Consider the following 20803-nt stretch of genomic DNA (forward strand, 5'->3'; position numbering starts at 1 on the left):
CCCTGACTAGTGAGAATATAAATGACCCGATTTTCAGGTATGAAATGCGATAACGTGTGTTTTTTTTTAATAAAGGTACTTATAACTTTATATGTAATTGCTAGGGTGATCAAAGCGCTCAGAAATTCAAGTCAAGAAACAAAATTAAATAAAACATAGTCATGCTAGTGTAAACTCACATCGGCAGGTTCGCTTATAGGGCCTTACATAGCCTTTAGGAGTCAAGCTTTTGTGCTAAAATACTTTAAATTTTCCATTCACGTTCCATAACATGAATAAAGAGAGCAAGTGGTAAGATACAATGTATTCGTACCTGCACCGTCATTACCAATGATGGGAATATGTAAATTCGTAAAGTACCTACTTACATGTTAACGAATGCAAAATAAGCTCGCTGTCAACGAAATGAACTTAGGAAAGCTTATACCTACCTACTTAGTACACCCGTTCTCATAGTTCATTGACCTTGTATTGATATCGTAATTCGTCTAACTGATTTGCATACCCTACTTGTTTCAAGTACATCTTAGCATGAAACGTCTCAAGTTAATACAAATAGTAGCGATTCTCGTCGAATTTAAGATAACGATTTATACGTACAATAAGAAGTCTGAGAGATGTAATTTAACAGCAATCAGTACAGTTTAATTATTTTCTGTGACGCGCTAGTCCAAAAATTTGTACCCACTTAACTAACTTTTTTTTTATTTAGTACTGCAGGCAATGAAGTCTTTGTAGGGGCCACTCAGATGTGCAACATGCAATTATTGATTCTTAGGTTAACTTCATAGCATCTTCTTGTAACATAGAATATTCTGTGCAGCTCAGCTCTAGTAATATATAAAATAATAACAAAAATCTTAATTCTTACAAAATTTATTTTGAAATAAAAATAACATCAAGCTTTTAAATTGACAATTCTCATTGAAAATTATATAATAATTTATGAGCACAATTTCACATTTAGGAAGAATAATTTCATTATTTCTTAATTCCACATTAAAGTATAACAATAATCACGGATTCAATCTCATAGTATAATACGAACTTGTCGAGACGATCACTCCAAGAACACTCGAAGTTAGAGAATGTTTGTAGAAAAGTAGAGCAGCGGAACTGAACAGCACCTCAGTAGAATGTTACAGCACGACACATTGAACATTTACGCGTTTACACATTTCGTTAAAAATATACAAACTGTTAAATTATTGTAAAAGTATATGGTAAATATAAAAAATATAATTTAAAATATAAAACTGTATTGGAATTCTTTATAACGAAAAATAATTTCTTTAAATATTGAAATGCAAAATAAAAATGGAATTTTCATCATTTAATGTGTATGAACACACAGTACTTCAATATTCTTATCAATATATTCATATAAACAACAGTTTAAACCTAGACATCATTTTTTACACGTTAGGAGATATTTTTACAACCCTGTATCCACTATACTTTTAATGACAATATGTTCCACAGTCTAAATTAATGTTCAATAAAAGAAAATACAATATTAATAACTACGATAAAAGTATGTTTTGTCACGTACATGCTTGATACTTACGATTAACATCAATTAAATAGACATCGTTACATCGTTACATATATGTATCGTAGACTGTTACGAGTCTCGATATACAAAGTCAAGTTTGTGCTATAATATTCTTGTTCGAAGGAAGATGAAGTAAATGTAGTAGTGGAAAGACTCAGTTACAGCGGGATGACGACACGGAGAACCTAATATTACAGATTAATGTCAAAATATTGTGTAGTGAGCGTTCACTTCGCCTTGGCGGCGGCGGCTCGCTGCCGCAGTGTCTTGTTTGTGTTCTGATCCACCTCGGGCAGGTCGGACTCCTCCAGCATGGACTTCTTGGCTGTTCACAAAATACAAACATATTTAGTCACAATACCTTCTACAAACTAAAAGTATTTAACAATACTTAATAATGTTATAACTTCACGGGACCAATAATTATGTTTCAAGATGTATCAGAATAATGCGCAAGGTGTCAAGTAAAACATAAAATCGAATGTCAGAATATTACAATTACCTTTCTCCTTCCTTGGCTTCTCCTTTTTCTCCTTCTTGGGCTTGGCTTGAGCCTGCTGGCGGCTATCCTGCCTTTGCTTGATGGCTTCAGCAATGAAGTTGAACATCAAGTATACCTGGACAACAAAACAACGGAATTAAACTTTTTGTTTTATTATCGTTTTTAAATAAACAGGTACCATAATTGGGCTATAAACGCGATGAATCAGAGTCAAATATTATAAACAGGAAAATTTAAACTTAAGTACAATTAAATTACGATATTTATTTATCAATTTGGTTCTTATCATTTATTAATATAAAAAACTAAAATTATCGGTAACATGCACACATCAGCTCATAAAGCAAAATATTTTATTTTACAAATCTAAACTCTGGTCTCAACACCTCTGAATAAATATGGGTTGGCTGTCCTTAATTCTAAAAATTGTGTAAAATATAAGTGTGGTGTGTTGTGTTTTACCTGGAAGGACACGAGCAGGGAGAGAGCAGCGACGCGCAGCACGAGGGGCGCGGCGCCGGCCAGCCCGAAGTAGAACGTGAGCACGCCCAGCACCAGCGAGCACAGCCGCACCGCCACGAACACTGAGCCGTTGATCACGCTCAGGACTACACGGAAATAACAACAGTATTGTATAACTTCACCAATTTATAGACTAAGTAACTGAGTTTGCAAAACTAAAATAAGCTTTTATCAATTGTGTTGGTTTCATATGAAAAATAATCGAAACTAGTTCATATTTCCACTGTCAATGTTACCCAAATGATTCAAAGTTACCCAAGATGACTGTAACAAATGGCTAATGTAGAAGCCTTTTTCTTCAACTCTCAATCTAACAAGTATTGCCACAAATCCTATGGGACCGAAATTATACGACGGTTTATGAGTATTTACTCTTTATTATTGTATGACACACCTTAGGCTACTTTAAGAAGATAAAAATGGTAATAAAATAACAACATCTACATAATGTAGAGATACTACAACGAACAAGATAAGCTATCTTCATTACACACTAAACAAGATCATTATCTTGATATTATCTATATTTGCTCTATCATTGAAATGTAAATAATGAATAAGTGATGTACTTACATTTATCTAAGAAGTCTTCGAGCTCTCCCCTAAGAATGCTGTTGAGACGGTAGCAATGGGCTACAAACTCGGCAAGAGAGTGCAGCACCACCAAGCAGACGCCAGCACGTTGGAACCTAGGAGTAAAGGTAACACATACGTTATTACACATAAAAAATATCACGCCTTCTTTCTATAGGGGTAGGCAGAGACCAGAGACACCTATATTTTTCATTGTTAATACGTCAGAGCTGTAAACACCCGAAGATGTAGACAAAAGTGGAAGAACCCTTTTACTACTACTATTGAAAAGTCAATATAAATTGAACAGAGGTATTGCCCTTCGTCCGAGCCAGAAATCGAACCCAAGATCGCTATCAGCAATAGCATAGATATATGGCCTAACGGCAGAGGTAGTTCAAGTAGCTCAGTAAGTTCAGATCAGCATAACACCTAACAAGTGTAAATAAAACCTTATCTTCAGTGTACAATTACTAATAATATTTACTGATTATGCATTCCCATTGATCCAATTGAACATGCTTCTAAAACAGTAGTAGTACTTTATCATTTTATACACAATATAGTTGAGCATTAGAGATTTATATCATCCGTGTTTTAGTGTTCGGAAGATGTAGATAAACAAACAAGTCAAGATAAACTGTGATATATAATAGATACTACAATTATGTCTTTATCTTATTACATGATGTATTGATACATTGAACTGGAAATCACCAAAAATATACAACCATCTCTTTAAAGTCTCCATTTTAACAAGGGCACTGTTTTAAAAAATTTCTACTGCTGAAGTTTTAACTCAAAAATCATCTGCATATTTCTTTTGTCACGCCTTCATTGTCATCTAAAAGCATCACCTTAACCCTTACAGTAGTCAGTCCAAAAACCAAGTCTTTAATATCAATATGACAATAATTGTGCACAATTCCCTGAAATCCTTTTTCTTCTTCTTATCGTATCGTTAGTGGTCAACCTAGTGCCAAAGTTGTTCAGGCCGCCCGAAATTCCGGAATGGAATCTAAAGCTAAAGCTGTGTTAACACTTACTTGAATCCATAAGCCAGAGCGACGAAACCGAATGCAGCAGCAGCATGCCTGATGCGTCCAGCCCACTCGTCCTTCTTGATGCGTTGGAAGTACAGCTCGGGAATAGTATGGATCCAGTACGAAGCCTGTACAATCCACCACAACTTCAGCAGGAAGCTCATTGGGTGGTTGGGGTAACCTACAAAGAAAAACATCCTATATAACAAGAGTTTACTGCCTGGCATCACTATTTACAGATAAGGGTCAGTTAGCTTAAGAAGATGAATGTGACCAAACATTTTCTTGCATTTATGGCCAGTTTCACCACTCTAATATAAGTATTGTATAGCATCAGGTGGAATGTGTAGTAGTTGATAGTATTTTTCATACATTTTCTTGCATTTTATGTATTGGATAGGGTATCAGCCACATATCCATAAGAACTTAACGAACAGCCATTTTATCTATTACATATTTCTCTTAAATCATTAAAGTGGCCCCAAGGCTTTGCACTGCTAAATTGATTTAAACCTACATAGGTTTGAAAAAGGTTTTTTACACTATATATTGATTTTCTAAGATACCTTTACAATTGCACCGTCTATTGTAAATTACATTCCTTTGAGAACAATTATTTGTGAGACAATGACATAATTAACAATGCATTTGTATTAGGTGCATCAGGTGAAGTCTATGATGTGCTCAGAGTTGTATTCGTAGAACCCTGTACAATACAATATGATATATCTATGTTTAGAAATGTTCAATTTTCAAAGAACAAAATCATAATAAATAATAATATATTGTAACAACCTTAAGTCAAGTTAAAATCATATCTTTATTATAACTTTACCCCTATTCATAATTAATGCTATTTATGTGAAAATGTGTTTGACCATTACAATGGCTAAACTCATTCACATAAAATTCAACAGAGTTGACAAATTACAATCTGAAGGTGTATATAGGTAACTGATTCCACCAAAAACAATACAGCACTGAGAGAATTGCAAACATAAGCTGCTACTACTGTAGATACTTATCCTTATATAGCATTAATGAATTATGTATTAAGTTAATATTATCTATGCCTAACTACAGTTATAGTGACCCACTGACAAGAGAAAGTTCCATTTCTATGTAAATAACATATTAGCACATTTCAATGCCATTTCCTGTAGATAAAACAAGCAGTTTAAATAAAGAAATAAAATTATCTTTAATTGGAGCTGAAACAATATTTGCCTGAGGGAAGTAAATTTTTGAACACACAGTTGTATCAATATAGTTTGAACAATTACCTTGAATTGCATTTCAAATTACTCATTAAAATGTTATCCCTAATTTAATTATATCATTACTAAATGCTACCAGAATGGTAAAATAATTAGGCAAGGCATTACTGCAACTGATATCATATCTCATTATGTAATCGGTCATTCATCAATTGTGTAATAAAAATAAAAAGATAATACTGGCTACTGAGATAAAGCACACATTGTTTTATACTACAGTGAAAGAATGCATCGCTATTAGCTTTCTGCCTTCATGCTGGTCACATATTATAAAAACAGGTTATATTCTAAAATATTAAAAACATCTCCCATTAATATTTTTATGACTCATAGTCCGAAATGGGATAGCGTTATTGCTATAACATATCAAACCCTTTTCCACTATTTATATACTGAAGCGCTTATAGGATTCTGCTTACAAAAAAACTATTGAAATATTGTCATGTAAAACCTAAGACTGAGAAGAAACTGCTAAAAGATTCTTACCGTCCCACAGCTGAGAGATATTGAAGACAAATCCTTCACGCAGAATAGCATCACCACCCCAAAGAAGGGTCACTAAGTGGAACACAACCAACTGGCCAGATTCATTCAGGGCGCTCAGTCTTGATTTGGACAGATGGAACTTCTTCGAGATTTTCTACAAACAAACAGCACTATTAAAATCAAACACCTTTTTTGGTTTTTGCAACTGTAGAGAAAAATATATTCACATGACTTTTTAATGTATTAACATATGTTATGACAATGAATTTGCAATACTCACATCTAAGACATATTCCTGTAGAATAGCATGCATCACAATGCAAACCAGCGAGTAGAAGAACACAGCACAGGCATCTTTCCATCCAGCTTCATAGAAGAACGGGTCTCCCTTTGGTGATTCTCTGGTTGGCTCTAGTCCACTTACATTGTGATGTAGACTGATGAATAAACTCGCGATGGGACTGGTCGACTACAAGATAATTATTACGAATATAGCATGTGAATAAAACATACAACAATCAGCGAATTTTTCGCAGCGGTACCTGGCATACGTGGCACCTATTTGCTACTCACCTGTACCATCAGTCCGACCAAAAACACCATAACAACACACGACACAATGTCCGCATGATTCTGAATCACAAATTCATGACTGAAAATTGGTGGGTTTTTGTTATTTTTTCTTCCAATCGCAGGCTTTACAGGCATTTTTCCGGCGATAACCTAGGGCAGAAAAGTACTTATGTTTTGACAAAATTGAATGTAACAATCAAGTTATAAATGAAAAAAGGATTAAACAAATGTTTAATTCAAAATACAGAAGTAAATATCGTACCTTCTAGCGAGCAAAGAGTAATAATCCCGATTAATATTATTTCTGACAGGAATCCAATCGACGTGACACTTTCACTTGCTACGCGGTGAAACGTCAACGTCGTTTGTTGATTACGGAAACACGAAAATTGTTGTGTTGGCAGTCGACGGCATCATACACCTGCTTTATTATTACTAAAAGTTGCGAAAATTATATTATAATGCTAAGATGGTTGCTTTATCCTAATTTGGTTCTTAGCAATGCATTATAGATGAAAATTAGCTCACATGTTTTTTCCGGCTAAGTAATAAACCGGATGTCACTAATTTATGTGACTCAAAAGACAGGTGTCCACAATGTAAACGCAAAAAATAATATATTCTCGATACATTTTTCGAATTGGCGGGACAAAAAGATCTGAAGATAATCCAAAGATGCTTTTATTTATAACCGACTTACTACTGACATTTTTAGACGAATCACAGAGTTTACGAGCTTAATATAATTCCACTTCTACTAAATGTTAGCTATAGGCATTCTATTGTAAATTTAAAAAATCTATTAGCTTAGGACTAGGTTCCCAACTTCCTATTAGGGACTTGAGAATAAAACAATAAAAGCTAAGACAAAAATTTATTACAAATTTCAAAATAATTTTAACAATATATTCAAATATATTTATTTTCATGATTAATTTCATGTATTATGTAGCCATTGTATTATGATTGCAGTAAATTAATTTACCAAAAATACTGTTCAACATAGTAATCTCATAATTTATGCTTACAAGCCTAATAGTCATATTTTATTAAATCTCGGATAAATACTTTATTGCCAATTAAATATATCAAAATAAAAATATTATCCTTATAATAATAACCTATTCACAAACAATCATCTCAAAATAAATTAGTTTGATCCTAAAGATTAAAATAAATTAACACCATTATTTGCACAAAATTAACAGTCTGTCCACAGCCACTCAGTTGTATAAATCGGTGTAATATTAGTTCCTGCCTACGCCCATCGGTAGCAGGTGTGATGTTAGCTATGTTTATTTAAATTATCACTGCATACAATGTGTATCGCATTAGAATCACTTTGTGGTAACTGATATTAATGCCTCTATAAAAATAAATAAAAATGTATTATAACAAAATATAATGAGTGTCATGAAGGGTTATAAAATATGATATATATTCTAAAAACTTATATCAAACTCGTCTTTTTATTTTTTAGTCGTTGTTAATACTTTTGTTAAAACACGAGTGATAATTGTATATTTTGCGTATCTAATTATTCCTAATATAATTTCAAGTGTGAACATACTATACCATTCACTACGAGAACACAACTACTAGAGATTACAGTAATAATGACGTCTATCCAAATCATTATAAACAATATGACACTGCACCATTTCGAAAGCTTTACGAAAACGAATACATATAAATGAACTATTTGAGAACAACCCAGAGAACTTTTATCAAATCAAACATTACAATCAGCTGGTTTAGAAACACTCATTTTACGAACACTACATGTGTTGTATTAGTATACGTAAGCACGTATACGTATATACGTAATGCGAATGTTCGGACGCAAATCATTATTCTTAGCCTCTATCAGTCCAACACTACAATCTACATTCCACCTTCTAGGTTATGTCTCAAATAGTCCAAAAACACATTCATAGCTTTGATAAATTCTTGCTGATTTATATGACATTCTCAGAATCAATTTCTCCCTGTTCGACGGTCATGTACATGCCCTCTTCTTCGTAGGTAGACTCGTGCTTGGCTAAGATACGGAGTAAAGGACGCAGTTTCATCCACCATTGCTGCTTTGGTATTCTTTGACTGTAAAAAAGGGGAAGCAAGGCCTTTTTATAGTACCTATACTTTTAGTATGCCACTGCGGCATTGAGGAGTGCAATTATTGTATTAAGATACGACCTGCAGTCAGTTCTTTTTAAATTTTCGTGGTTTTTACAACAAATGAAAAATCCCTTCTTTTCCATGTTGCTACGTGTAATATTGTGTAGCCGACACAGTAACAATTAACTATTTATCTTGATTTATACTGCAAATTTTACTATATTAATTTGTATGAGTAATTCAAAATCTTTTAATGATAAGTGGTAAAAACATTAATATATCTAGACACTATATCTAGATACAATATATAAACTTACGCAAAGTTAGTTTGAGCCTTCAAATCCTCAAGGGGTGTGAATCTGTACTGTCTCTTGACAACACCGAGCAGACACGCGGAGTCGGGCGTGTTGGTCGGTCCCTTTTGAATGGTCTCCACCAACCAGTGGAGGCACTTAGCTGCCATCTTAGTGCCCATGTTGCGGTCGAACGGAGTTGGAGAACCACCTTGTTGCATGTGACCTGACCAAAGGAATAATTTTATAAATACACTGAGTCATGAGCACAAAGTTTAAACTTTAAGATTAGTTCAAATTCAAATAATCTATTCAGACATACAGACTCCATAGTGTAAGTGGTCACTTTGTGATCATTATAAAAGTATTAACCAACATTTTAACTTGGCTATTAAAATGGAAACATTTGGTATCAAAAATTGGATCGAAATTTTGAATAAAGCAATATTGTCTATTTTTACTTCAAAAATATATTTTCAGTCTACAGCAACATTTATCTAGAGCTCTTTTGACAATTTTGGTTTATCTTTACAGCTATTAAAAGGTTAGTTTCGTACGTAGTTTTATAGACAGTGACACAACTATTTGAACTTACCGAGCACATTCATCCTGGCAGTGAAAAGTCCTTTGCCCTCTTCAGAATAAAGGCGATAGATGAAGTCAGTGTTATAATTGTCATTGGCCTTCTCGTTACGCAAGATAAGACCGCGTTGAATTCCGCCCGTCATCTTGGACGCCATGTGGTACACGTCTTGTTGCAAGTCCTTGATAGAGAACTTCTCTTCGTAAATGTATGCAGCGTCAGCGCCACCCGCCAATCCTGAATAATAAGACTACAATTTAAACTGCGTGAGAGCAGGGATATTGTATTACGGTGACAGCCACTTAGGTAATACCTTTACGTATGTAAGAATGTGACTGTAAATTGCACCTATTTTAGAAGCGTATAAATTAAGTATACAAGCCATAACACGCACTTATACGACATCGTACGAATATGAATGCTGTTTTTTTTATGAAGTATTGAACATTACCTGACAAAGTAGCTAAGTAGCCGCAATAACCGCCCATAGTCTCGATCACGAACACACGGCGTTTGGTTCCCTGTAAAACAAAGAAACAGCTTACCATGAGTAATGGTATACATAATATATGTATTATAACGCGTTTAATGTGATATAGTAGAAACAACAGTGATAGCCGAGTGGTTTAAGTTGGTACCTTCCACGCAAGTGGTTGTAAGTTCGAACCCGAGACAACACACCAATGACTTTTCGAAGTTATGTATGTATTAGAAATAATAATTATCATTTGCTATAACGGTGAAAGAAAACATCGTGAGGAAACCTTGCATGCCTAAAATATGGAAAAAAAATGGGTTAAAATAAATGATGACTAGAGAATACTCTCCACGTACCTGTGCGGATTGACGGATGCGGTCACAAATCTCAGTGATTTCATTGAGAGCGGTGTCAGCGCCGAGCGAGAAGTCAGTGCCGGGTACGTTGTTACTGATCGTCGAAGGTATTATCACCAGCGGAATGCAGAACTCCGGGAACTGAGCGCGAGCCTCGTAGATCTCCATACCGGCTTGGTAGGCCTGATGATATAGTAAAAAGTCAATTTTTGGAAAATGTACGTAAGACATTTGATTTTAGCGTAGCGTAGTTTAACAAAGTAAGCGAAAATGTTTCATTTGAGTCCATACTAATATTATAAATGTGAAAGTAACTCTGTCTTCTGTGTTACTCAATCACGCCTAAACTACTGAACCTATTTGCATAAAATTTGTTATGGAGATATTTTGATACCCGAGAGAGGACATAGGCTACTTTTTACCCCGGGAAAATTCAGGTTGCGGACGAAGTCGCGGGTAAAAGCTAGTACGATATATTTATGACACATTTACTAACAGTGTGGTGAAGCTATACTTCTGGGGAATGTACATTGTAAAAGGTAAAAAATAAGTATCAAAATCATATCGTACCTCAAAGCCTCCAATGAGAAGTAATCCTTGAATATTGAACTGCTTGATACGCGCTGCTATTTCACTCTTCTTATCGCCGGGCAGAGTACGCTTAGTTCCCAGGAAAGCACCGCCCTGTGCTACCCAACCGGTCACGTCAGACCTGACAAAGTTCATTTTCAAATAGTTATTATGTTCAGTTGACTGCTTTTACGACGCTATTTATTTTGGCTGGCTATAAAGAACGCTATTTGATTGTAGTAGAAACGCTATAATATGCAAGCGTGTCTTTTAAATAATCATGTTTAGAACTTTAAGATTCTTGATTATTTAGCATAGCTTTAGCATAATTCCTTCATATCATGCTATATATAAACGTATGACATAAGAATAGAAGTAAATCACTACAAAAGAGTCCGAGAATTTACGAGAACACGCATTTAACTTGGAATGCGTGATGTTTTAGCGCAGGTTACACTGGCTGTGGCCACGACCAGTCCAAGTTATGGAAGTAAATCACTGCCAAGTGCCAAGCAAACAATCTTTCTAGGAAACTTTGATATAGGTATGTAGGTAGTGTAGGTCCACTCACCAATCCATCTTAACGATATTGCCGCTGATGAATCCCTCAATACCGTCGTGAATACCGAGCACGGTGTCGCCGCGGTAGATACAGTTACGTACGAAGGAGCGCACGGCCGCGTTCATGCCGCAAGCGGGCGCGCCCACGTGCATCACCGCGAACGTAAGACCCTCCTGTAGCAAAAAATAAGCACAAATTGGCACTAAATTCAAGATGATCTTGAACTTTCGCACCAACAGTGAATCTGGTGTTGCAAGAACTTTTACAATCACATAAACAATGGACACAAAGTACAACCAGCCCCGAAACAACTATCTGTGAATCACAGATATTTGTTCTGTGTAGGAGTTCCGAGTGCGAAACCACGACCTCCTGACGCACTGGTAGCGGCTTGGTGACAATCGTAACCACTGAGCAGCGTATGCCATAATTTTTGGCTCTAGATTTTAGGCCTCATATCTATATCTGTGTGTGTTGTTTCTTAACAGATACTTACAGCGGGTTTGCCAGATTCATCGAAAGCTTCCTTAGGAGGTTTCAAGCGCGTCAACATCTTGTATGTCTCCAAGTTGCGTGCAAAACTGCGCCCGCGCAGTTGCACTGCCAAGTCCCAGTTTTTGTCTGCCATAGCCTGAAAATAATAACATTTAAGAAGATATAAATTTGTTTACCCGTAAAATAAGAGTTTATGCGAATCATTGGCATACATACATAGGAATCGAACTAACTACTAATGAACTACGAACTAACTCGAATATTTTAGACAATAGTTTTTTTTTTTGTTATTTTTACCTGAGCGACAGCCTTAGTACGTCGCACGCACTCCATGAGAGGCAGACGTACGGCCTGGTTACCGTCCAGGGTGACCACACATGGCTCAGTGTCTGGAGACGCCTCCATCAAAGCCATTACAGCTTCAGCACCCATACGACATCCCTGGAAAAAAGCATCCCATCAGTAGCCGTAACTTAAAAATATAATTATTCAAAGATAATCAATCAAGAGAATTATTAGAACTTTATTTTTTAGTAAACAAAGACCATTATTCTAAATCTCTATTTTTCTTTATGCTCTGATAAAAAAGGTCGTGTAGGCGTTCTTTATCGATAAAATATACGTCACAAAATAGACACAGGCATATAAAAAATAAAACGAATCAGATAACATTATCTGTGTTCAAACATTTTCCTTGTATCTATGTTTATTTATCCTTAATCGGGTAAGTTTATAAATAGATAGTAATTGTATTCGATTTTGATGAAAGATTAACTCTGTCGCAACTACAAGTATTTACTTTTTACTTCTACTTATTTATATCAAAAATTTCTCAAATTTATTTGTCAATAGAATTATCTTTCGTTTTCCTAGAAATGCTCTTCAATAGGTGTTGTGTTTGAGCTTACTGTAATTAAACGACGTCTGGTTGTGAATATGTGTGGACTCATAATTTGTCATCCTCGTATCGGTCAAATACTTAATATTATCAACGACAAGGCAACGACAAGATATATAACTTGAAATACTACACTTACTATACAATAAATTGGTATAAGGCCCTTAGATTAATTTATACGAATGACAAAGGAGAGTGATAAATATATATCATCACATTTATTCCATAAGTAGTAAGAAAGGTTCATTAGAAAATTGGCATAAAACTCTACCAGGTTAAGACTACTTTATGCCTTTTTTCAAAAAGTAGGATAATTCCTTACCAAGATCCTATCGAAGGCCGAAGGTGAACCTCCTCGCTGCACGTGACCCAGTACAGTGATACGGGTGTCTTGCGCGAGATTGTCTACAACCACCTTTTTGACCAACTCTGCAGTGATAGGCTTGCCTTCGCGGTCAATCGCACCTTCCGCAACTATGATAATGTTCAAACGCTGACCCGACTTCCTTTCCTAAATAAAAACTATGATTACAAATATGAATTGTTCCTACTTAATTCAATACAATGAATTAGGTAACAAAAGTTAAGGTGCGAGCTTGGAAACAGTGATTGTGAAAAGAAAAGGCAAAGGAGGTTTATAAGAAGAAGCTACAGTGAAGCATCACATTTAGTAGACTCATGCAGATATAAATATAGGAATGTAGGTATAGTGTAAAGAGTATACATTGCACAGGAACTACCACCATTACATTTACATGTTTTATAAGCTCTTTGAATAACACACAATTGAAGCGCTTTTATTAAGAAAGGTTAATTGAAGACAATTACGTTTTCAGCCACTGCAAATAACTGAAAACAGCTTCAATTAGTCAATTGAAATTAATCAGAAGTCACTAACAATAAAAGCTAAGAGAAATTACAGTACTTTTGCTATGGATTATATGAAAATAAATATGCTTTAACATCTTAGTTGCCATTAAAGGTCTCATGTGATGATCTGTAAGTACTTGGACTGCATATAATCTGATTGATATGGTGTATTCTGCTGAATAATCTGATTTAAATAGCGCTTTATTCTGTGCAGGTAGGTAGTACCTTAATTTATTTTGTATGCAACTTAGTTTTATTATGCTGTTACCTCAGCAGAAAATGTGTATCCTCAAAATTGTGTTACTTATCAATAATTATAAACATTGAGTTCATTGGCATATCCATAAGTTCATAGCAGCCCTTATAAATAATTATTTTCATGTAATGCAATAACATTATATCTAATTTAACATAAGAAAGCTTACTTAAGAGCATTGTGTGTTATTAATTTACAGTGCCACTCAATTAAGCCTGCATACCTGCTGCAATCGTTTGCAAAGCTTTTCGACCCAATTATTGGGAACAGGGTCCTCAGGAATGAATACTTGGTCTGCCTCGCTTGCCAGAGCGGCCACTAATGCCAGATAACTGCAACAAGCAGTGCCCGTAATGGTTCATGCAAATGTTCCCAAGTTATATTCTAAACGAAGATGACAGTTATGAATATCATGAATTTTGAATTTCAATAGTATGCGTCCATTACAAATCGTCCCCTAAAATTATATTGACATTATTGACCCCTGTTCATTATTTAGTAATCAGTAATGTTAGCATGATTTCAGGAGACTATTTATGCTGAACATGGAACACTTGTATCGCCAATGGATTTGCCAATTCACATAGATGAATGTTAAACCTGGTATAATATAAGTGATCCTGCTCCCATAGAAAACAAATTAAATCCTTGCCTCAGCTATCTTTTCACACAACTTTTTATCCCAATTGAGAGGCGCTGGGTCTTCGCAAATAAAACTATAAGTAGCGTCCGTACAGAGTGCCGTGTAAACTGCAAGAAAACTAAAGGGATATTTGAGTTATAGAGTAAAGTGAAGGCGGTAATGTTGTAGAGGACAATCGAACTGACGTGAAGGACAAGGACAAACAAGATGGAGCCAAAGCTTGCCTGTTCTAATTTATCACAAAGTTTATCTCTCCAGTCAACAGATGGAGGCGCTTCTGGGATAAAGACAAAATCCGCTTCAGATGCCAAAGCCGTGACCACAGCGAGATATCTATTGAATAAACAACCATTAGAATATAACAAAGTCTTATTGAATTGGCACACATCCATTATCTGGTATAACACACTCATTTTATAAACGGCTACATTGTAGAACATTATATTATTATCCATACATACTTCACAAAAATATCTTACCCACAATGCCTTCCCATGACCTCCATAATAAAAGTTCTTTGATGAGAGTATGCAGTGCTCACAATAGCATCGATGGCTTCAATAATGCGATGCAGTGCAGAATCCGTGCCTATTGTCATGTCAGTGCCGCAGAAGTCATTATCAATTGACCCTACCTACAAATCAAATAATAATTAAAGTCATTCTACGAGATTTTTGCATCATTGTAAGAAAGTTGAAATTAAGGCACATGTAATTTTAGACAGTAAAAACTATGTCCTACTTGTTTACAGTTATTTTATTAACACTGCAAAAAAAAAAGAAAATAATGATGTCCACATATTATTATTAATGAGTTGTTTCAAAGTTTTGTAACTTTTTAAGATATTTAGTAACATATTCAAGAATAATTCTTGAACAAGATGTAAATATTTTTAGGCTAGAAACTGTTAAATTTGGTATATGGGTATCAGTTTATTGACTTAAAAGATTTTCACAATTTGATGTGTGATTGAGTCATAATAATTTGAATAGTTACCATGCCAGCGATATGCAAGAACTTGTATTTCTCCCTCTGGTCTTTAGTAATCTTGTTGTTTGCAAGCAATTCATCAAGAAGACTTGCCCACTCTTGACGGAACAAATTGGCACCAGTAAGGGACCCATCACCACCAATTACAACTAAATTGGTGATGCCACGGGTCACTAAGTTATATGCCGCTTTTAACCGACCCTCTCTCTTACTGCAATAAACATATTCAATTATAGAGTGATAAATGTTCTGCACATAAAATAAAATTTGTAACTTTCATAATTATTTTATTTATTGTTTGTATTAAAACATTGGCATTGTTTACATACAAACAATTGTCTTTGTTTTTCTTATCTATTGCAATCGCAAATCACTCAATGAAGATCAAAAACAAAACAGTAAACAAATTAAACCTACATGAACTCCATGCAACGAGCTGACCCAATGATGGTTCCTCCCTTATGGATGATGGAACTGACTGAGGACCAGTTTGCTTCTTCGATATTATCACCACCATCCACCATTCCTTGATATCCTTCGCGGATGAAGTAGACTTTGCAGCCCAAGTATATGCCCATTCGAACCACAGAACGTACGGCAGCATTCATACCCTGAGAGTCTCCTCCGCTTGTAAACACGGCCAGGCCTTTCCCTTTGTGGGAACCACGGCCAATAAACCGTTGGGTTGTGGTGGTTTCCATGTTAAAAGTTACAATTTCACCCGACACCTACAAGACCATAATAAACCAAATATTACTGATATTACAAATGAAAGCACTTTTATTTTAGCACGACCGATTCCGCTACACTTCACTTAACCACTAGTATTTTTCTGATCGGCACACTATTTATCTACATACCAGAAAAAAATTATAAATTTTATAAATTCAAATCTTGAACTTCACCAAGGTGACCTTTGTGAATGACATGAAATGTCAGTTGAATGATGAAGCGAACTTTTTTTTACAACTTTTAGGGCTAGTCTACATGTTTATTTATAAATCTTTCTAGTTAGGTCGCTTAGCACTAAATACGTAGGTAGGTCAAAAATTATGATGGCAAATAAATAAACATGAAGCGTTTATTTTTTTCTTCAAATATATATTAAAAAAATTACATCTAGTTTGTGAATTATGACTCGAATCGATTATAGATACGTACATATATGTCAACTGATTTTAATAATCATAATAAATTACAATGGAGAGAAAGCGCATGTACTCAACTGCAGCTCTTACAACTTTGTTAGTCCTGGTTGTGCTGTCTGTTGACTACTTATGTGTATATTGTGTTAGGTAACCTTATTATTTAAGATTTTTAAAATAATCGCCTAAAAAAAATACGGTTATTCAACGCTATATTGAAGTCTCTTGTCTCATCTCCAGTCTCCCACAGAGCACAGAGTCCGTCAGTCAGCGTCAGCGTAAAGAAAAAAAAACAAGGAAACGAGACAGTGAAGTACCTTGCGTTGTTGTTGTTATTTTACAGAATTCTTGGATTGCTTTTAACAAGTATGTAACTTTTATTTTGCATTGGTTAATGTATAAAGAACATTTGAAACCGAATTATATTTTGCAGTGATTTTCTTCATCTTCGTTTCGTCTTAAAATACGGCAACCAGAAAACCAACAAAATGTCTGCGGAATCTGATATGGAATATTCGGACAACGACGAGTACGATTATTACGGAGAACAAGATGACTGTGACATGGAGACAGTGGATCGTACTAAGTCAGACCCTGAATATTTTGCTTACAACTGTCTCAGAGTAGAAGAAGTGGAGAAACTTCTGAATGAATCGATTGAATTGCTCAGCAATAGCCTTCAGATAACGCCGTCGCTGGCCAAGGTTTGTACCTATGTTACGAGCAGTTGCAGGTAGTTTGTATGTATATCATTGTTAATTCGTGGTGTATTTGAAATTGGCGTATTGCAGGTAACACTTCATGCATATGAATGGAATGCTCAAGAGATTATAAATAAGTATAAAGAGAACGCCAATGAGGTGTTGGTGTTTAGTCATGTGAAGCCGCGCGTGCCGTCGGCCCTGGCTGGCTCCAGTCGAACCAGCTGTGCTGTATGTGCTAGCACTCCAGCATTACACAAGTACAGTGCACTTGCTTGTGGCCACTATTTCTGCAATGACTGCTGGGCGATGCATTTTGAAGTACAAATCATGCAAGGTAAATATTTGGTAAACAGATTGCTTACACATACACTACAGACTTTAAAGAGTATGAGAAGTGTCCTTGTTAAGATACAATGATAAGAAGAATCAGGAATGAAATCTATATAATCTTGCTAATGCATCTTCCTCTACTCTTCAGTTAAAAACTCTATTAGCAGCTAGACAATTCATGTTATTATTATGACTAAGACAAGTAACAACAATAACATTATAAATCTGTATGGTTACTTAAATCTACAAATTACTCAAATTAAATTTAATATAAATACTTATTATCTTCATTTTGGTGTTATGTAATGTGACATAATGCAGTCCTGAGCTTTTCATTGAGTGATTTATGGAAATAGGTAGGTGTATGTGTCATAATAGCCACTATGCTACACTGATATGTATCTGCTTTCCCAGGTGTGTCCAACACTATTCAGTGTATGGCCCAGGAGTGTGAGGTGAGAGCTCCTGAAGACTTTGTTCTGTCTCATGTTACTAAGCCTACGTTGCGTGACAGATATCAGCAGTTTATGTTCAAGGATCATGTTAAGTCACACCCTGAGCTTAGATTCTGCCCTGGTCCTAACTGTCAGGTAAGCATTATAAGTGGCTGTTGTATTGTTAAATAAATATGTTGCCATTATCTTTTTAAAATGCATACAAAATGTACTCACTTATGTAAAATCAACTTGATTATGTCATATATAAGTCTAAATTAAAAAAAAAAACTGATATATTTGTATCATGCTATTTACTATTCTAATTTTAGTGGATATTTCGTGCTGGGACTCGTGAAGGCGCACGTCGCGTGGAGTGTCAGGGCTGTGAGCTGCTGACATGTTTCTCTTGTGGAGCACCTCATCATGCACCTACTGACTGCTCTACTATTCGTCGCTGGCTTACCAAGTGTGCTGATGATTCTGAAACTGCAAACTATATAAGTGCTCACACTAAGGTAAAAATGTGAACCAGAATGCTCATGTATACTGTATATTTTTATGACAATATCAACATAAAAATATTATCAGTATCTTAAACTATGGCTTTGTTCCATAAGACCAGCATTTAAACAGACATTTTGAACAAGAGCTTCATATTAATGTGGATTGTTTTATCTTGAAAAGGTATATCAAGGAATTAACTATGAAGAATATAATTTTAAAATAATAATAACTACATATTATATAGACTTTTCTATCTTAGTTCTGTAAACCAATGAACTATGATAAATATAATAAATTGAACCAGTAGAGAATTTTACGAAAATGAGAAGAAAAATGTTGAGAACTGATGTACCTTTCAGATGATAAGACATTTCACGTAAATCAGTTGCGGCTGTACTAAGTACAGCCTGTCTACTTTGTTTTCAGGATTGTCCTAAATGTCAAATCTGCATAGAAAAGAATGGTGGTTGCAATCATATGCAATGTGGTGCATGCAGGCATGACTTCTGCTGGGTCTGTCTAGGAGACTGGAAGACCCATGGCTCTGAGTATTATGAGTGCAGTCGTTATAAAGAAGATCCCAATCCTAATGATAGTCAGCATGCTCAAGTATGTATAGCAAACCATGACAGATGTGATAACATATGTGTTAAAAAGGGTAAATTTGTTTACTGGTGGTTATTTTCTATTCATGACATTGAATAATCTTATTAACTTTATAGGCAAGGGAAGCTTTAAAGAAATATTTACATTATTATGAAAGATGGGAGAATCATGCTCGATCTCTAAAACTGGAAGAACAAACTTTAGCTGAGCAGAAAAGTCGCATTAACCAGAAGGTTGGACTATATTATTTGCTATTTAATTGCAATAATAAAACAGATACATAAAATTGTAACTTTAATCATGTTTTATATAATTTTTCTAAATAGGTGATGGCAGGAGAAGGCACTTGGATTGATTGGCAGTACTTGTGGGATGCTGCAAAGTTGTTAAAACGCTGTCGCTACACTTTACAGTACACATACCCTTATGCTTATTACATGGAAGTTGGGCCTCGTAAGGAATTATTTGAATACCAACAGGTAGGTTTAACATTTCGAAATTAAGAACTTATAATGCCCAGTGTTGAAAGCTGCAGGATATATTTAAAAATAAGAAAATGTATTACATTAAATATTGATATATCATGGTAACTAGCCTTCTAGATATATATATCCTTCTTTTAATGTAAGAAATAACTTTATTTTCTGTCTTTAGGCGCAACTAGAAGCGGAAATTGAAAATTTATCTTGGAAAGTTGAAAGAGCAGAAACAACAGACAGAGGTGACCTAGAAAATCAAATGGATATTGCTGAAAAAAGACGAACTACTTTGTTGAAAGATTTTCTTGAATTCCACATCAGTAATGCTTCGAGCAGTAAAGTATAGTGTAATAGGAACATCATGAGTCCTTTTAAATACATAGTTTCTATACGCCGAGTTTGTATAATATTGTGAATGCTAGAATCTTTTTGTTCTGCCAAAGTATATTTATTAACATAACTTTGCAATAAAAATAGTAATAATATAATATTGTTTTATTTGTGCCAGATTAGTGTGTATCAATTTACTGTCTGTATAAATTGGTTCAGTTGGGATAGTTTAGACTTCCGGAAGCTTTAGATTTAAAATAAATTTCATTATTTTGCCCAGGGCCTAACAAAATGAATATGTACCGAGGATAAGTATAATCACATTTAGGTATTCTAAAAAATAATAACTATCAATAAAATTTATAATCATAATTTGGTATAACTTATTTAAACCATGAGTACACTTGCGTAGTTATAATGTTTAAATGGATATTATGTAAAATAAAATACGAGAATATTTGATTTTTGTATAATATTGTACCCAATCCTCTTATATCCAAATAATATTTATACCCCAATAATACCTAATCGTTTATGAATCTAAAAAAGACAAACATAAACCGTAACTTTTAATAGTAGAGTATTATGAGAATGTCGAGAATATCAGCGTAGATTTAACAAACTA

General features: G+C 34.8%; 3 protein-coding genes across 5 annotated transcripts; 1 reads left to right on the forward strand and 2 right to left on the reverse strand.

The window, feature by feature from the left end:
- Nucleotides 1–860: 860 nt before the first annotated feature.
- Nucleotides 861–6951, reverse strand: TRAM (translocating chain-associated membrane protein 1). The gene is made up of 9 exons (XM_076116662.1): nt 6794–6951; nt 6532–6681; nt 6239–6427; nt 5959–6112; nt 4199–4376; nt 3153–3268; nt 2520–2665; nt 2058–2172; nt 861–1880 (listed from the first exon to the last, which is right to left on the reverse strand). Exons 2-9 carry the CDS (start codon nt 6664–6666, stop codon nt 1783–1785), a joined length of 1131 nt encoding a protein of 376 aa, XP_075972777.1. The 5' UTR covers nt 6667–6681; nt 6794–6951; the 3' UTR covers nt 861–1782.
- Nucleotides 6952–7391: 440 nt separating this feature from the next.
- Nucleotides 7392–16580, reverse strand: Pfk (ATP-dependent 6-phosphofructokinase). 3 transcript variants are annotated; one of them, XM_076116674.1, is made up of 15 exons: nt 16504–16580; nt 16061–16371; nt 15650–15854; nt 15133–15287; nt 14234–14342; nt 13207–13395; nt 12284–12427; nt 11988–12122; nt 11501–11664; nt 10930–11071; nt 10360–10542; nt 9977–10046; nt 9538–9762; nt 8967–9168; nt 7392–8631 (listed from the first exon to the last, which is right to left on the reverse strand). In XM_076116674.1, exons 2-15 carry the CDS (start codon nt 16342–16344, stop codon nt 8490–8492), a joined length of 2349 nt encoding a protein of 782 aa, XP_075972789.1. In that variant the 5' UTR covers nt 16345–16371; nt 16504–16580; the 3' UTR covers nt 7392–8489. The 3 variants fall into 3 exon arrangements, with proteins under 3 accessions (XP_075972789.1, XP_075972805.1, XP_075972797.1); XM_076116690.1 differs by lacking the exon at nt 14234–14342 and adding an exon at nt 14663–14771; XM_076116682.1 differs by lacking the exon at nt 14234–14342 and adding an exon at nt 14878–14986.
- A 434-nt stretch (nt 16581–17014) lies between these two features.
- ari-2 (E3 ubiquitin-protein ligase ari-2) lies at nt 17015–20330 on the forward strand. The gene is made up of 9 exons (XM_076116755.1): nt 17015–17154; nt 17222–17492; nt 17580–17826; nt 18237–18412; nt 18589–18774; nt 19190–19372; nt 19486–19602; nt 19696–19848; nt 20024–20330. The coding sequence occupies exons 2-9, from the start codon at nt 17277–17279 to the stop codon at nt 20192–20194; spliced, it is 1449 nt and encodes a 482-aa protein (XP_075972870.1). The 5' UTR covers nt 17015–17154; nt 17222–17276; the 3' UTR covers nt 20195–20330.
- Nucleotides 20331–20803: the final 473 nt, after the last annotated feature.

Source organism: Anticarsia gemmatalis, chromosome 1, assembly GCF_050436995.1.
Source record: "Anticarsia gemmatalis isolate Benzon Research Colony breed Stoneville strain chromosome 1, ilAntGemm2 primary, whole genome shotgun sequence".
Lineage (NCBI taxonomy): Eukaryota > Metazoa > Arthropoda > Insecta > Lepidoptera > Erebidae > Anticarsia > Anticarsia gemmatalis.

What these genes read in the sequence shown, in the direction of transcription:
- Pfk (XM_076116674.1), bottom strand. Translation starts at nt 16,344, where the DNA reads ATGGAAACCACCACAACCCAACGGTTTATTGGCCGTGGTTCCCACAAA. An exon ending in GTCATGGGAAGGCATTGTGG is followed by an intron (nt 14,343 to 15,132) that starts GTAAGATATTTT and finishes TGCTTGTTGCAG; the next exon opens with TTATCTGGCATTAGTGGCCG. An exon ending in GTACTAAGGCTGTCGCTCAG is followed by an intron (nt 12,123 to 12,283) that starts GTAAAAATAACA and finishes TATTATTTTCAG; the next exon opens with GCTATGGCAGACAAAAACTG.
- ari-2 (XM_076116755.1), top strand. Translation starts at nt 17,277, where the DNA reads ATGTCTGCGGAATCTGATATGGAATATTCGGACAACGACGAGTACGAT. An exon ending in AAAGTCGCATTAACCAGAAG is followed by an intron (nt 19,603 to 19,695) that starts GTTGGACTATAT and finishes TTTTCTAAATAG; the next exon opens with GTGATGGCAGGAGAAGGCAC. An exon ending in AATTATTTGAATACCAACAG is followed by an intron (nt 19,849 to 20,023) that starts GTAGGTTTAACA and finishes TTCTGTCTTTAG; the next exon opens with GCGCAACTAGAAGCGGAAAT.
- TRAM (XM_076116662.1), bottom strand. Translation starts at nt 6,666, where the DNA reads ATGCCTGTAAAGCCTGCGATTGGAAGAAAAAATAACAAAAACCCACCA. An exon ending in GCTCTGGCTTATGGATTCAA is followed by an intron (nt 3,269 to 4,198) that starts GTAAGTGTTAAC and finishes CTTTACTCCTAG; the next exon opens with GTTCCAACGTGCTGGCGTCT. An exon ending in CGAAGACTTCTTAGATAAAT is followed by an intron (nt 2,666 to 3,152) that starts GTAAGTACATCA and finishes ATTTCCGTGTAG; the next exon opens with TCCTGAGCGTGATCAACGGC.